Source organism: Mastomys coucha, unplaced genomic scaffold (genome assembly GCF_008632895.1).
Source record: "Mastomys coucha isolate ucsf_1 unplaced genomic scaffold, UCSF_Mcou_1 pScaffold5, whole genome shotgun sequence".
NCBI lineage: Eukaryota > Metazoa > Chordata > Mammalia > Rodentia > Muridae > Mastomys > Mastomys coucha.
This window is the reverse complement of record NW_022196911.1, coordinates 52325145-52339566: the sequence shown is the minus strand read 5'-3', so window position 1 is coordinate 52339566 and position 14422 is coordinate 52325145. Positions and strand designations below refer to the sequence as shown.

At 45.4% G+C, this 14422-nt stretch overlaps 1 protein-coding gene and 1 long non-coding RNA gene across 4 annotated transcripts in view; one reads left to right on the top strand and one right to left on the bottom strand.

Moving 5' to 3' along the window:
* The window catches only part of Gria1 (glutamate ionotropic receptor AMPA type subunit 1), a 319984-nt gene that overhangs the window by 39809 nt on the left and 265753 nt on the right, over positions 1-14422 (bottom strand). For all 3 annotated transcript variants that reach the window (XM_031353691.1, XM_031353690.1, XM_031353692.1), the window contains exons 11-12: positions 7561-7759; positions 883-1130 (exon numbers count right to left, since the gene is read on the bottom strand). In XM_031353691.1, coding sequence (XP_031209551.1) covers positions 883-1130; positions 7561-7759 — 447 coding nt within the window. The remainder of the gene's footprint in view (positions 1-882; positions 1131-7560; positions 7760-14422) is intronic.
* Positions 4889-7918, top strand: LOC116078451. The gene is made up of 2 exons (XR_004113552.1): positions 4889-5108; positions 7627-7918. It is a non-coding gene; the product is annotated as an uncharacterized LOC116078451 (long non-coding RNA).

The window sequence follows — 14422 nt, the reverse complement described above, 5'->3', positions numbered from 1 at the left end:
CTCTGTCTCTTAAATGCTGGGATTAAATGCTCAACTTTAGTTTATGCCACTTAGACTCATAATGTTCTTGATCTCAGGAGGACTAGGGTGTCAATTCTTTCTGTACAGGTGAGGAAATCTAGGGGCTGGGTGATCAAATGTCTTCCCTTCTGCAGCATAGTAGCAAATTCTAGAATTAACTCTGCATTAGCCTGTCTGATTTTAAGTATGAAAGACTTATCCTTAGCTATTTAGAAAGAATAGCAAAGCTTCTTTATGTGAACATAATATTGACTTTGCTTCTTTCTGATCAACCCACTTTTGCTAAAAGAAAAAAAAAGAAAAAAGAAAAAAGAAAAAAAGCCTATGTCAAGGCAGGCACACAGGCTGGGTTGACTTGGACCTCTTTACCAGGAGGTACTTTGGTTTGAGCATTTCTCAAGGCTCACACAGCTGCGCTTTTCATTTGGACAATGTGTTTCTACTTTTGAGAGACACATTACCAACCATTTCCTGTCAGAGTCCATAAAGCTGGAGAACCCTGCTCATGGCTGAGTTGGATGCAAGGTCTCTAGCAAGGGCCGGAGTGTCACAGACCACAAGACAGAAGCACGGGCGGGGTTCATCAACACTCAACACATAACGGAGTGAGGTGGAAAGCAGGGCATGGGGAGGGGCACACAGTGGGTAATGTCAAAGCAAGCTGAGGCCCCCCAGGCCGGTTTCCAACCTCAGGGTTGAAGGTCACAGGTGGCTGGGATCTTCCAGGCCCACAGGCATTTCAGAAGATCTCTTCTTGGAGGCTCGCATTATGCATGGGGGCCTGTGGTAAATGCAGCAGCTTCGTTCCTGAGAGATAGGGAGGGCAGAGCGAGCACGAAGGAAGCACATCTGGGTACTTACCTCAGGGCAGACCCCTTGGGTGTCGCAATGCCATAGCCTTTGGAATCCAAGTTACCTCCCACTTTCATGGTGTCACAGGGCTTGCGTTGTTCAATATACTCATTCATGGTGGATTCCAGGAGGTAGGCATATTTGCCTTTAGATTTTCTCACTCTGATCATGCCCTCCTCTGTGGTCCGAACAAACACGGACGGTTCTGCAGACTTCATGTATGTCCACATCTTCTCAAACACAGCGATTTTAGACCTCTGTCAGGGGACAGGAACGAAACCAGGGTTAAGCAATGGTGGTGCTTGAATTGGGGTCGGCACACGCATCAGTGAAGAGTGAGTGGAGCTTGATCACACATTCATGAGCCAGATCAGCTTAGGAAGAAACAAATTATGAGTGATTGCAAAATAAGAGCCTCTAATTAGTACCAGTAGGTTCCAAGGTACAAATATCTTGTAAATACAGAATGAGCAGAGTATCTCAGAATCATTTAATTACTTCTGAGCAATTATACTCCTAAATGGGAGAAAGATAAGCAACTGGGTCCCTATCTTATCTTTAAAAGACATTGTGGATCAGTCTATAGTTCAATAGAGATGCATGTATACTGCCCCAAAGCAGAGGACTGAATGTCAGAAGGATTTGACTTCACTAAATACTGTAAAAAAAAAAAATAGCAGCAACAACAAAACCCCTTTTTGACCATGTGCTGCTAAGTTCTAGTAATCCCCTATTATGAGACCTGTCCTCCAAACATCATTGTCTGATCGAGCATATAGCATGTGTGGTGGGTGGAATGAGAATTGTCTTGCAAAGACTCTGGGATTTGAATACTTGGTCTCCACTTGGTGGAACTGTTTGGGAAGGTTTAGGAGGTATGGCCTTGATGGAGGAGGTGTGTCAATGGGTATAGGTTCTGAGAGCTTAGAGCCTCCTAATACTTCCAGGTCACTCTCTGTGCTTTGTGTGTTTCTGTGCTTTGAGGATGTGAGCTCCCAGCTTCCTGCTCTGGCTACCATGCCTGCTTGCTGCTATGCCTCCTCACATTGATGGACTCCTATCCCTCTAGAATTGTAATCCCAGATAAACACTTCCTCCTATACATTGCCTTGGTCATGGCATTTTATCACAATGACAGAAAAGTTATAAATACAACATGAGACCCAACATTTCCTTACATTTTAAAGGCCTCAAAACTGGGGGAGCTAGCTCAGTTGGTGAAGGGCTGCTTGCTTTGCAAGCATAGGTCTGAGTTCATATCCCGTGTTGGTATCCACATTAAGAAACAGTTTCCTAGTATAGTAGGGCATGTCTGGAATCCCAGTGCTGGGGAGGCAAAGGCAGGAGAGTTTCTGAGGCTTGCTAGCCAGTCAGTCTTGCTAGATTAAAGCATGGAACCCCAGGTTTGGTGAAAGACCCTGTCTCTAAAAGTAAGATGGAAAAATGATTGAGGAAGACACCTGATTTTGAACTCTGTCTCTATGTGGATATGTATGTACTTCTTCATGTACTTACATTCAACTACACACACATATCACACACACACACACACACACACACACACACACACACACACACACACACACACAGGTTCCAAATTTGATAAGCCTGTTTCTTCATTTATGGAAACAGCTCTGGCCTGATTTGTTCTTTTTTCTTGAGGTTTTGACTGGATTGTTTAATCCATTTGATACAGTATGGCTGTGTCTTTCTTTTCCCAAGGAACAGAGCAAATCCTAAGTCAGCTCCAGGACAGCAGTCCTTAATCTTCAGTGAACACTTATGCCCTGAACCTGTAACAATGTAGAGCCCCTGTAGTAAACCTAGAGCTGTTTGATCTACCAAGGTCCCAAGGGGTGTGATTTATAAGGTCCAGCCTTTGTCAGTGAGACTGATTTTCCTCTAAGTCACAATTTCAGGGTCACTCAGTGTACAGCCTGGCTACTCTATGGAAATTGATGGTCATCACTTCTTGGAAACTGTAGAAGCTACTGAGGCAGGAAGGTATCTTCTCCATGGCTCCTTCTCAGACTCTAACTGAGGCTCTTATCAGGGTGCATGGGCCAGGATCCCAGACCAGCCCTCACATCTCACAATCTCACAAGCATTTTTTTTAAAGGAAGTCTTTTTGCCAAGAACATTTTAGGGGTATTGGAATCTGGCTTGCCATGTTTTTTTTCCTCTTTGTGTGGGTTTTGAGAAAGAGGGTCTAGGTGCTCATCTGTCTCTCTCTTGTAGAGCCCAGAGGTCAATATCTATGCCTTTCTCTATCACTCGCCACTTTACCTTTAGAGACAGATTCTCATTAATTCTGGAACTCACCACCTGGTTAGACTGGCTGCCTAGAAGGCTCCAGGGATCTTTCCATCTTGACCTCCCAGGCACTGGGAATAAAAATCACATTTTTTAAAGTGGTGCTGGGATCTGATCTCATCATAATGCTTGTGCAGCGAATACCTAACCCACTGATCTCTATCTCCAGTCCCAAAGCTTTGGAAATGGACCAGTGCTAGCAGTGTAGAAAGATCTTAAAATAAAGGAAAAGACAGTTACTAAAAAAGCCATACAACCTGATATCTGTTATAAGTAGATCATATCTATTTAATATAGGATCATTATTATACATGTAACAATGTTTTTGGGCTATATAAGGTATTAGGTAGGTTTATTTTCTTGATGTCAGAAATATCAGCTGTGAACAGAATCTTAACACACAACTGTCATGTTGGTTAACTCATCTATAAGATATTCAGGTCCCAGAAAAATCCTAAATTTTGAGTCAAAAATACTGAAAGTAGTTGCTTAGAACTTTAACGAGGCATTCAGCATGAATTTAACTTGTGGCGATCCCTCATTAGACAAACTATTTCATTTGTTCACAGAGAGATTTGGAGAAGACATTGGACCTTCTCTTAGCTTTAGGTCTAAGTCTTGGTTTGTTCTCTAGAACACTTCTCTTTGGGCCTCTGTTTGCTCCTTTTATTTCTTGGTAACTTTAGAACACCTTGGTGGCTTGAAATGTCTGTTTCTGACATGAATCAACATCATCAGTGTGAGAAAGGAGAGAGGAGAGGATAGGGAGGGGCAATACCCACTCCAGATCCTAGATCACAGCATGACCAGGGGCCTCAATACTCTCTTATAGGAAACAGGGAAATGCATCCATTCAGTCAGGGATAGATGATCTTCCGGGCACAAAACCAACAACACACACAGCAGGGCCATCGGAAGATGCAATTTGACCTGACAGGATGGCACAGTAGGGAACAGGCCTTGGACAGGCAGAGCAAAGAAACCCTGAGACAGCAGTATGCAGAGAATCACATCTTCTCAGCCATAACCCTGAAGCCCAGGCAGTGCTCACAGGTGCTCAGGCACCACCAGGACAAGCTAATCTCCAGGACCTCAAGTGGAGAAGGAATGGCAGAGAAGCCTAGGAACATGCCAGGGTATCTGTTCCTGACTCTCTCGTGCACAGCTCCCATTGCCTTTCGCACATCTTAATGAACTGTCCAGGAGAATTAAACTGTCCATGACTCTGGATGGTGCTGTCATGAGGGCTGGGAACGGGATTCTTCTGAGATGGGGTGAAGAATTTCATGATTTGTTTTCCTCTTTTGCTGCTTAGTGGGAGTGGAGGGTGATGTCTCTCTACCCACGAAAGTCTTGGTCGGTTCCAGACATGCCAGGGCTCATGGGACGTCTCCTAAGCAGTGTCCTTTTGTAGGGAAAGAAACTGGGGCCTGTGATGTAGCAATGAGAACTCTGCCATGGCATCCTGCATGGAAGAAACCCTCCAAACTCCTGGTAGCACATCTGTGCTTTTTCCTCTCAATCAACCGGCTTCCTCTCTCATTATATCTTGCCAGCCTCAGGAGCTTGGAAAAGTGACATAACCTTTCTGAGACTCACTGTTTCTCTTTGAACAGTGGTGTTAACAGTTCCCATGGACAGTGTTGCCATGGAGACAACACACAATCATAGGTAAATGCTAGCCCAGTGCCTGGCAGGAAGAGAGTGCTTAGGTGGTGGGATTACAATGAGTAATCGTGTTTTTTTGTTTTCAAGGTTACTTTAGTGCTGGGATGTTCAGTGCACAGCTTGCTTGGCACCTTAGACAATCAGAAACTTTGACAAAGGGCCCTTCGAGACCTCTGCTTCTCTACCTGTTCTAGCTGCCCTCAACACAAAGGCCTCATCACATCCACTGGTCTTCATGTGTTCTCCCTGGTCAGGTACTATTTAACTCTTCTCTTCTCCGATATTTTTCTTCAATAGATCATCTTATTCATCAGGGGAACAGTGTCTGCTGTGAGACAGCCAGAGGAGGATTGGACACAAAGAAGTCCCTTTTGTAAGCAGTTAGGGTTACGGGCTCAAGGAAATCAAATTGTCTATATTGAACTGGCAGTGAGCTCAGAGAGCACACAAGCTGCACAATACACTCGGTGAGTGAGTCCAGGGTCGGAAATCCAAAAGCTCTGACTCAAGCCGGCTCAGCACGAGCCCATGTTCTTTTTACTTCCATATTCTTCCTCCTTGGAACTTGGTCGGGCCCCACCCCCTCGTTTCCTGAATCCTGAGCTTGGTTGCTGAATCTACCAACAGATCAGAATTCCCTAGGTATATTTACATTAATGGACCATTTTCATCCCACTGGATGACTAATTTGTACACAGCCTTCTTCCTAGGGTAGGAAAGCCTCCAACCTGGAGTGCTGCTTAGCAACTCATGCAGGGAATTTGTTGCTCTACCTCCCAATAAACCTCACTTGTTTTCTCTTCTCAAACCTGTCATTTATTGTGGTCATGAGGCAATGAACTCAGAAACACTGGCTAGGGATAGCTTTGGCGGTCCTTGTAAATGACAATTCCTAGAAAGAAGCAGTCTGCAAAAGGCTGAACCTCTGACTAGACCTACTGTGACGTAGAGATATTGGAACACTGTAGGTTGAGAGACTAATTACGATTGATCTCAATCTAGCTTTAGCCTATTAAGTAGCCAGTCTTTGCCCCTCATTTGTGTTAGACCCAACATCCTGTCACTAAGATACAAAGCTGGATCTGACAACAGATACATTCCCTTTAGAATGTATTAACAGAGGAACTCTAATTTTCCATAAACCGAAGGACTAAGATTGCCATCACATCACATGCAGGGTCTATGGTTGAGATTTCTCTGCTGTGCAGTAACTGTCTCCTTAGTGTTTCCACCAATGCCTTTGAAAAATGCCTTGACTTACGAATTTCTTAGTTCTGTTACTACAAAAACTTCCATGTTGGAACATAGGGTTTGGGGTGACCAGAGACTGTGTTCCCAGGTCATGGTGACTCATACTTGGTTCCAGAATTAACTATCTCTTGCTCTTTTACAGGTAAGAGTTATATTTTTGTGTTGACACTATCAAGTTTTTGACCCTAATACATGGAGTCCACCATGAGTCTAGGAAGGCTCCTTTCTTTGCTCTCAGAGAAGCCATATTATGAGGGAAAGCTACAAGTCCCAGGATTGAGCCTTGTCCACACATTTCCTAACTCATTCCTTACTAAATGACAGAACCTAGAGGGTGGGGATGGGATTGTGTTTCCTTTCCTTTGTAGCACAGACTAGTCTATGGTAGGGGTCTGAATCAAACCTGAGATTTGAAGCTTCCATAAATGTAGAATTCAATTTTCTAGGGGTCTTTAGAGAAATTTCCAAATATTGTATTTGGTCTAGGGGCTGATCAAGCCATGCAACCTTTTCCTCACACACAGTTGCTGTGCGGGAAAAGCCAAGCTCCACCAGAAACTGCCCATGACTGTGACCCTCTTAGGGCCCTCTAAGAGTCCCTGGGTGTCTGTTCCAGGAGAGTAGGGAGCGCCCTCATTTTCATTTCTCCAAAGGAGCTTTTAGGTGCAGGCTACCAGATCCCAAGACAGCAGGAGGCTACAGGTGTCACACTTCCTACCTGTAAGACAGATACACCTTCCCCAAATGGACCCCTACTCTCCACCTCCTCCCCAGGTCCTCCCTACCTTTTCCTTAGCTTGCCCCACTGTTCCTCTTCCTCCCCAATGTACTACCTCCTCTAAGTTATACATTAACAAAATTTCTTCCTCCCTCCTTTGAAACTCAAGGGAACCAGCCTTGCTACTTGGGGACCAGAGGCAGCCTGACTACAAGGAGTACGGGCCACTTGTCCATCACCTATCTGGCAGAAGACATCCCCTTTCCGAGTTTTATAAGAGGAACGTATAGGCCAAAATTCTGCCTCAGGGACCCAAACTCTCCTCAGATTCCCCCACCATGTTGTCTTTCTATTGCATTAATAGTTCTAATAATCTTTCACCCCAAAAGACAGAACACCTCACTAGTCCTCTTGCACCCCCTACCCCAAGAGCTTTCACTGAGTTTCTGAGATTTGCACGAAGATAGGCAGTTATCTTGCTCCTTGTAATCTCAGTCCTCTATCTATCTATCTATTTATCTATCTATCTATCTATCTATCTATCTATCTATCTATCTATCTATCTATCATCTACCTATTTATTTTGTGGTGGTTAGGAAGGAGTGCAGAGCCTCCTGAGTACTTCCACCATGGAGCCACTCACACCCAGCTCCCCACCCCAACACTCTTTAATAAGAAGGGAAGTGTAATGGAGTGATTCCCTTCTGAGAAGGCCTTGGGATCAGGGATGCCCTCACCCTGAAGAACTCCTTAGTGGAGCCTGCTTCCAATGTCCCATAAGCAATTTCTGTCTGCTTTGCCAGGTCCTCTGCACTCTCAATGGGAGACACCATCCTCTCCACAGTCAGGAAGGCAGCCAGGTTGGCTGTGTACGAGGAGATGATGATCAAAGTGAAGAACCACCAGACACCACCGACGATTCGTCCAGACAGGGACCTGCAGGCCAAAGGAGAGATGGGTCAGAGGCATGGACATCAATTACAGAAGGCTCTGGGGAGAAGCAGGGAGCCAGCAGAGTTCTGCTGGTAGAGCTGTCAAACCTGATTCCACCCCTTACTCTGTAAGGAAGAAGTGAGAATTCAAACGTTAGAGAGATGCCGTGCATCCTTCCTGTGAACTGTGGGGTCTCTGCCCTTTGGGTGAGAATGTGCACAGGCAATTGTCACACTTGCTTTACATGGACAGTCACATCAAGACATGCCAGCAATGACACAGATGTGTCAGCACTTGTCCATAAGCATCTTAGACATGTGTAAACACCTTTCAAATGTAGTAGCACCTGCATGGAATATTGATACAAATGCAGCCATATAAATGCAACTACACACACACACACACACACACACACACACACACACACACAGTAAAAAGGAAAGAAAGGGGCTAATACAGGAGATGAAGTCTCCCTAGGAAGCTTTCTATGGAAATAGACCTTTTCATGTGTCCCAAATAATGAAGAGAAAGATGACAAGCAAGAGAGCCACAGTGGCCCCTTTCACTCTCTTGGGCTCCCCAGTGACTCCACAGGGTGGTGTGGACTTTCCTCAGGGTGACTTTGGAACCTCAGGCAGGACTGAAGACACTGTCAAGGACACACGGTACCCTATCAGACAATTGACTCTCGTGCTGGGAAAAGGAAAGACCGGGACCTTAGTGCCAGTCGGAGTGGGTGGAGCTTGTTTCCTAGAAGAGATTTCCCACAGTTCTAATAATGTGAGTAGACTGGAGCTGAGGCTATGATGGATGGGGGCCACATTTTGAGCAGGTCTGCTTAACTGGCAGGCCTGTGATTGGCTTGTCCAAAGTTGTACATACAAAGACGGAGCTCCACATGCTTTGCCCAGTCAAGTCCATTCTCCTGACTGGGGTCTTCTACTTCATCCCTCTGTTACTTACTCTTCCTCTTGTTGCCAAGGCAGCTTAAGGGAGGAAGGTTTGCTTGTGCTCACACAGAAGGTAAAGTTCATCAGGGAGGGAAAGGCACAGGGATGCTAGGTAAACCTAAATACCATGTTCAGACTCAGCAGAGAGACGTTAGGGAAATTACTGCAGCTTGGTCCCTATTCCCCATGTAACCACACTAGATGTACCTCCTCTGTCTGCTTTTCATGTTTATTTGTTTGTTTAATTGCCATATTGAGGATGAGTGGTACAGCCTGGCTTGTTAAGGCTGCCAGAGCTCAGATCTGACTCTAACCACTGTGTATGTATGATTCTTAGGGAGTGTGATGGGTTAACACTGATTGTCAACTTGGCAGGATCCGAGGGAGACAGGCATCCGGGAGTGTCTATGAGGGAATTTGTAGACTGGGTTAAGTTGGGAGAACCTGTCCTGAATGTGTGTAGGGTCTTAGACATAATGAATTGGAAAAGGTGAGCTGAGCGCCAGCCTTCGTTGCTGCTTCCTGACTGCCTCACATTCCCCCCCTGACATCCCTGTGCCTTTCCCTCCACGATGAATTGTACCTTCTATGTAAGCACAAGCAAACCTTCCTCCCTTAAGCTGCCTTGGCAACTTATCAGGAAGAGTGAGTAACAGAGGGATGAAGTAGAAGACCCCAGTCAGGAGAGTAGACTCTGGTCTGAGCAAAGCACATGGAGCACCATCTCCTCTTATTGTATGCACAACTTTGGACAAGCCCATCAGTGTCTTTGTAAGCTACATTCTCATAACATGTTAAGGATGTGGCTTATCTGGAGGGCATTCTTCAGAAGCAAAAAGGCAAGCAGAAGCATAGCAGATAGTCTAGTGCAGCACACAGTGGTATTTTGCGGGGTATGTGGACAGTTATGGAGAGCACTGCCCAGGCTGGAGGTCCAGGATGTTGGAACCCATGTCAGGGCCCTTCCAGAAAACCCATTCTGAGGCTGAGCAGTGTGGAAAGTTCTTAGCAACCATTGTCTTTTGATCCAGCCACTTCAACTCCAAAACATCTCTGACAAAGAGATGGATCTAGACTGCTCCTTCCTTTAAAAGCATGTCCTGTCATCCCTGTGAGGCAGGGGACGGAAGGGACACTTCCTGAGTCCCTTCATTCAGCCGAGCTTAAGAGGTCGCAGGGCGTGACTATCCCCTTTGTCTTTGATTTAAAACAGCTATTTTTAAAAAGGTCTGGGGAAGAGAGCTGTGAGGTCCTGGCTCCAAGAGTCTGACCCTGAATTGCCGGGAAACAATGTCCATCTTGCCTCCTTTCTGACCTGAGCCCTCTACAAAGAGATGCTCAGAGCCAGGTGATGGGCTCTGGCCAAACTTGCCAGTTCCGCTGATGAAACAGCTGCATCCAGGATGTGAGTCTCCATGGGATAGTCACAGTACATTGGCAAGTACAAACCAGTCCTCTGGCAGAGCTGTAGAGAGCTAACTGTCCCAGCTGCTGGTCACTGCTATAGCTCTCCAGTTGGGAGTGGCCCAGAGGTATGAGCTGAGGTTTAGTTAATGACTCTAAGGACAGCCCAAGTCTCTACAGGCCAGTACATGGGTCTATCACCTGCAGATCTCTCATTCATAGAAGAATGCCACTTCCCATTAGAGTAGATTATACAAGTGTGGTACGACCACAGTTTGTAAAGTAATAGGTGAATATTAATAGATCCGCTCCCTCACTCATTTATCCTATAGTTCACTCTTTGTACTAGCTTGCTTTTCTGTTGTGAAAAACACCATGACTCAAAGCAACTTGGGGAGGAAGTGCATGCCACCATACGCAGCTTCTTATATGAATTCTGGAGATCGAATTTAGGCTATTATGCTTGTTTGGCAAGTCCTTTACCAATGGAGCTATTTCTCTAGCCTTCTATAGATCCTAGCTCCATATAGATCTTTTAAAACTAAAAACAGATTCATGATCCTCCCTGACCCTGTTTAAAACTAGTCATGGTTAGAAAATAAAATCTAACTATTTTTACCAGGGCTTGTGAGAGACTTCCTGAGTGACCCAATTCTAATAACCTCCAGTGGGCACATCCCCCATCATGATGTGTCTCAGCTTCCCCGGGGTTTGTAGTTTTGAGAGCACAACAAAAATCTTCCTACTCTTGTGGCTTGAATGAGAATGGGCCTCATAAACTCATGTATTTAATCCTTGGTCACCATTTAGTTAGAAGAATTTAGGAATGTTTAGGAGGCACACACTCCCCTTCTCCCTTCTTTCTCTTTCTGCTTCTTGCCTGTGGCTCAAGGTTCAGGCTCTCAGCTACTGCTCCAAAACCACGCCTTGCTACCTGCCGCCCTGCTCCCCGCCATGATGGTCATGGATTCTAACCATCCGGAACCCTGACCCCCAAATTGAATGCTTTCTTTTATAAGTTGCTTTGCACGTGATGTCTATTCAGGGTAACTAAGACACCCACCTCAGGACATTTGCACGTGACCCTGAACCAGGGACTTACTTCCTTGAACTTGCCCCAAACCTGCCTCTGTAAACCTTTCCCTTGGGCTTTCTACTCTAGTTAGTCACCCATGTTCAGACACTCCCCCAGAGGTAGTGTTGCTTCTGCCTCCTGCATCTCTCTCCTTGCTTTTTGTTGCCGAACTTATTCAAGTTGAAGCGACATTTCTATAGTCACATAGGTTTGCTGACTCTGTGGGCATTTGTCTCCATATAGTGGTATGCACAGGTCTTATTTATGTCACTTCTTGCTCTGTCTTCAGCATGCAGCTTAGTGCCTGGCAGAGAGCCTATAATGGATAGATGAAAGATAACACAGGCTTTCTCAAGATTATACAGCACAGCATGATGGGAACTATCTAAGAGGTTTCCCCTCCAAGGAACTGACTGATAGAAGAGTCAGGATACCTATGCACAGAAACCCCTTTGGTAGCTAGGCTAGGGTAGAGCATACAAGGGTCATTCATCACATGTTAAAAGGACATGGGGTGGGGAACATCATAGCCTACTAGGAAAAATCTTGAAAGGCATCGTGGTGTCACGTGACCATGGAGGCAGCCAGGGGGGCAGGCTGGCTGTCTTAGTTAGGTTCGTATTGCTGTAATAAAACATGGTCAAAAGCAATGTAGGGAGGAAAGGGTTTATTTTATTTTATACTTCATGATCACAGTCCAGCATCCAGAAAAGTCAGGCAGGAGCTGGAGACAGGAGTTGATGAAGAAGCCATAGGGGCAGAAATGCTGCTTACTGGCTTGCTCTTCATGGCTTGCTTTGCCTGCTTTCTTAAATAAACCAAAACCACCAGCTCCAAGGTGGCCCCACCCACAGTGACCTGGGTCTTCCCACATCAATCATCAATCAAGAAACTGTGCTGCAGGCTTGCCTACAGGCCAGTCTGGTGGGGACTTTTTCTCAGTTGAAGTTCCCTCTTCCAAAATGATTCTAGCTTGTGATGGAGTTGACATTTAAAACTAGCCAGCACACTGGCTGTGAGCATTCTGCATTGGAGAGGCATTTCCTGAAGTGTGAACAACCAGTGAAGGCAGGAAAGGAACGTGAATAAGTGGCCATTGCAGTCCCCACAAACTACAGTAAGTTCCAGGCATCATGCTCTACAGGGTGGGGGTGGGTAGGTGGGGGCATATGAGCTGCACAGAGCAATTGTTTCTATTTCTTCAATCCCTATCCTCTGGGGCAGGCCAGATGGGAGCATGGCAGTTGCCGCACCAGGAATCTGAGGTTGAGAAAGACGAAATATTTGAAGTTACAAACCCAGTGATTGAGTTCATGGGAGACCCAAGATCAGACATAGGGCGTCACTCTACCTGTGTTGGAGTTGGACTCCACCAAGCTCCTCCTCCCCCCCCACCATCTTCTCAAGGCTGACCGCAGGCCCTGACTATCCCTCACCCCAGTTCCTAGAAGAGAGTATTTGGCGTCACACTGCTGTTAAAACAAGGCTTCTTCCATATATAATTTGGGCTTTTCATACATAGAAGGATTTCTTTTATAGCTGCTGCTGGGCAGCCCATAATAACAAAGCATATGGTTTTCCTGCATGTTGAGTGGCCCGCCCCAAGCTCCTGATACTGTTGATTCACTAGCTGATTATCAGAGTCTAGGTGGGCTCTGAAGGCCTGGGATCCTCCCTCAGTTGGCCAGGTGTGAGCTTGTTCCTCATTGATGGCCCAGATGCCTGGCATTTGAGGTTGAGGACATATTTAAATACAGTGTGCTGTGGACTTTTTAAAAATAGTCCCTAACTCATGAGCAAACAGGAGGCAAATGAACAAGGCACACTTCTGCTTTAATTAACATGTGGTTATCTTCAGCGCAGGACGCGGATTAGCAGTAGCTATTTCACTTAAAATAATCGATTGAAAACATCCCATTTGTCAGGTACCATTTTACCACAGCCGGTTCCCTGAACACTCAGCCCCTCCCTCTCACTTCTCCCCTGCGGAGCCAGCAGAACAATCACCCTGGCAGGGCCAGTGTTCCTTTCTAAGCTCAGGGGGAACCCTATTCATGCCTTCAAAGGGACACTCAGCCTGTCTGAGCATCTAAGATAGTTAAGTGGGAGTTTGGAAGCTGTGAGGACCACCTGCTGTCCTGCCCTGTAGGAAATTCTGAGCAAGTCATTTTATATTTCTGAACCTTGTTTTAACTTTCGGTGAGATGGGGGTCATAGTGGGAGCCCAGAAAGGGGTTGTAAGGATGAGCTGCAGGCACAAGACAGACCTGGGCCAGAGTAGACACTTTGAAGTGGTGTCTTGCTAGTACTCAAAATGAAAGATGGCATGGAAGCAAGTTTAGCAAAGTATGATAAGTGAAAGGTTCAAGACATTTATTGATTAATTTTTGTCTATTTATTTATTTATTTATTTATTTATTTATTTGAGACAGGGTCTCAGGTAGCCCAGGCTGGCCACTTATTCACTTTGTAGACCAAACTAGCCATGAACTCCCCTAGCTTTTTGCTGGGGTCCTTCTCATATGCTGTGCTCTCCAGTGTGTGCCACCACAGCATACGAAGCTGATTATAAAGACAAGAATAGAATATAACCTCATTTAAAAGACCAACTTTTCAAGGAATTATGGTGGGTACCTGTAGTTCCAACTACTTGGGAGGCTGAGGCAGGAGAACTGTTGGAGCCCGTAAGTTCTAGGCTGTAGTGTTCTATGATCCATGTCTATATTCAGCTTGACATCAATACCTTGGCCTCCTAGAAGGTGTGTACCACCAGGTTTCCTAAGGAGGGGAACCTAGCTCTGGTCTGAAATAGATTAGGCCATAACTCCTGTGCTGATCAGCAATGGAATTGAGACCATAAATAGTCACTGTATTCTAACCTGGGCTACACAGTGATACTCATGTCTTAAAAAATAAGTACAGTGAAAGTCTAAGTTAGATACCATCTGAGTAGTCACACCAAGGGTATAGGTTTCACACATGTGCCTGAGTCAGGAGCTTCATTTAAAAATGATTAATTTTTCAAAAAATGATGAGTGCCTGTGTATAGGTCATGTGGATGCAGGTTCCTGAAGAGGTCAGAAGAAGGAATCAGACCCCTGGGAGCTGGAGTTTTAAGCCAGTGTAAGTTGCCCAGTATATTTGGAAAGAACTGATCTTAGGTCCTCTGCAAGAGCCACAAGCACTCTTTTTTTTTTATTAGATGTTTTCTTTATTTACAATAACTCCTTTCCCAGG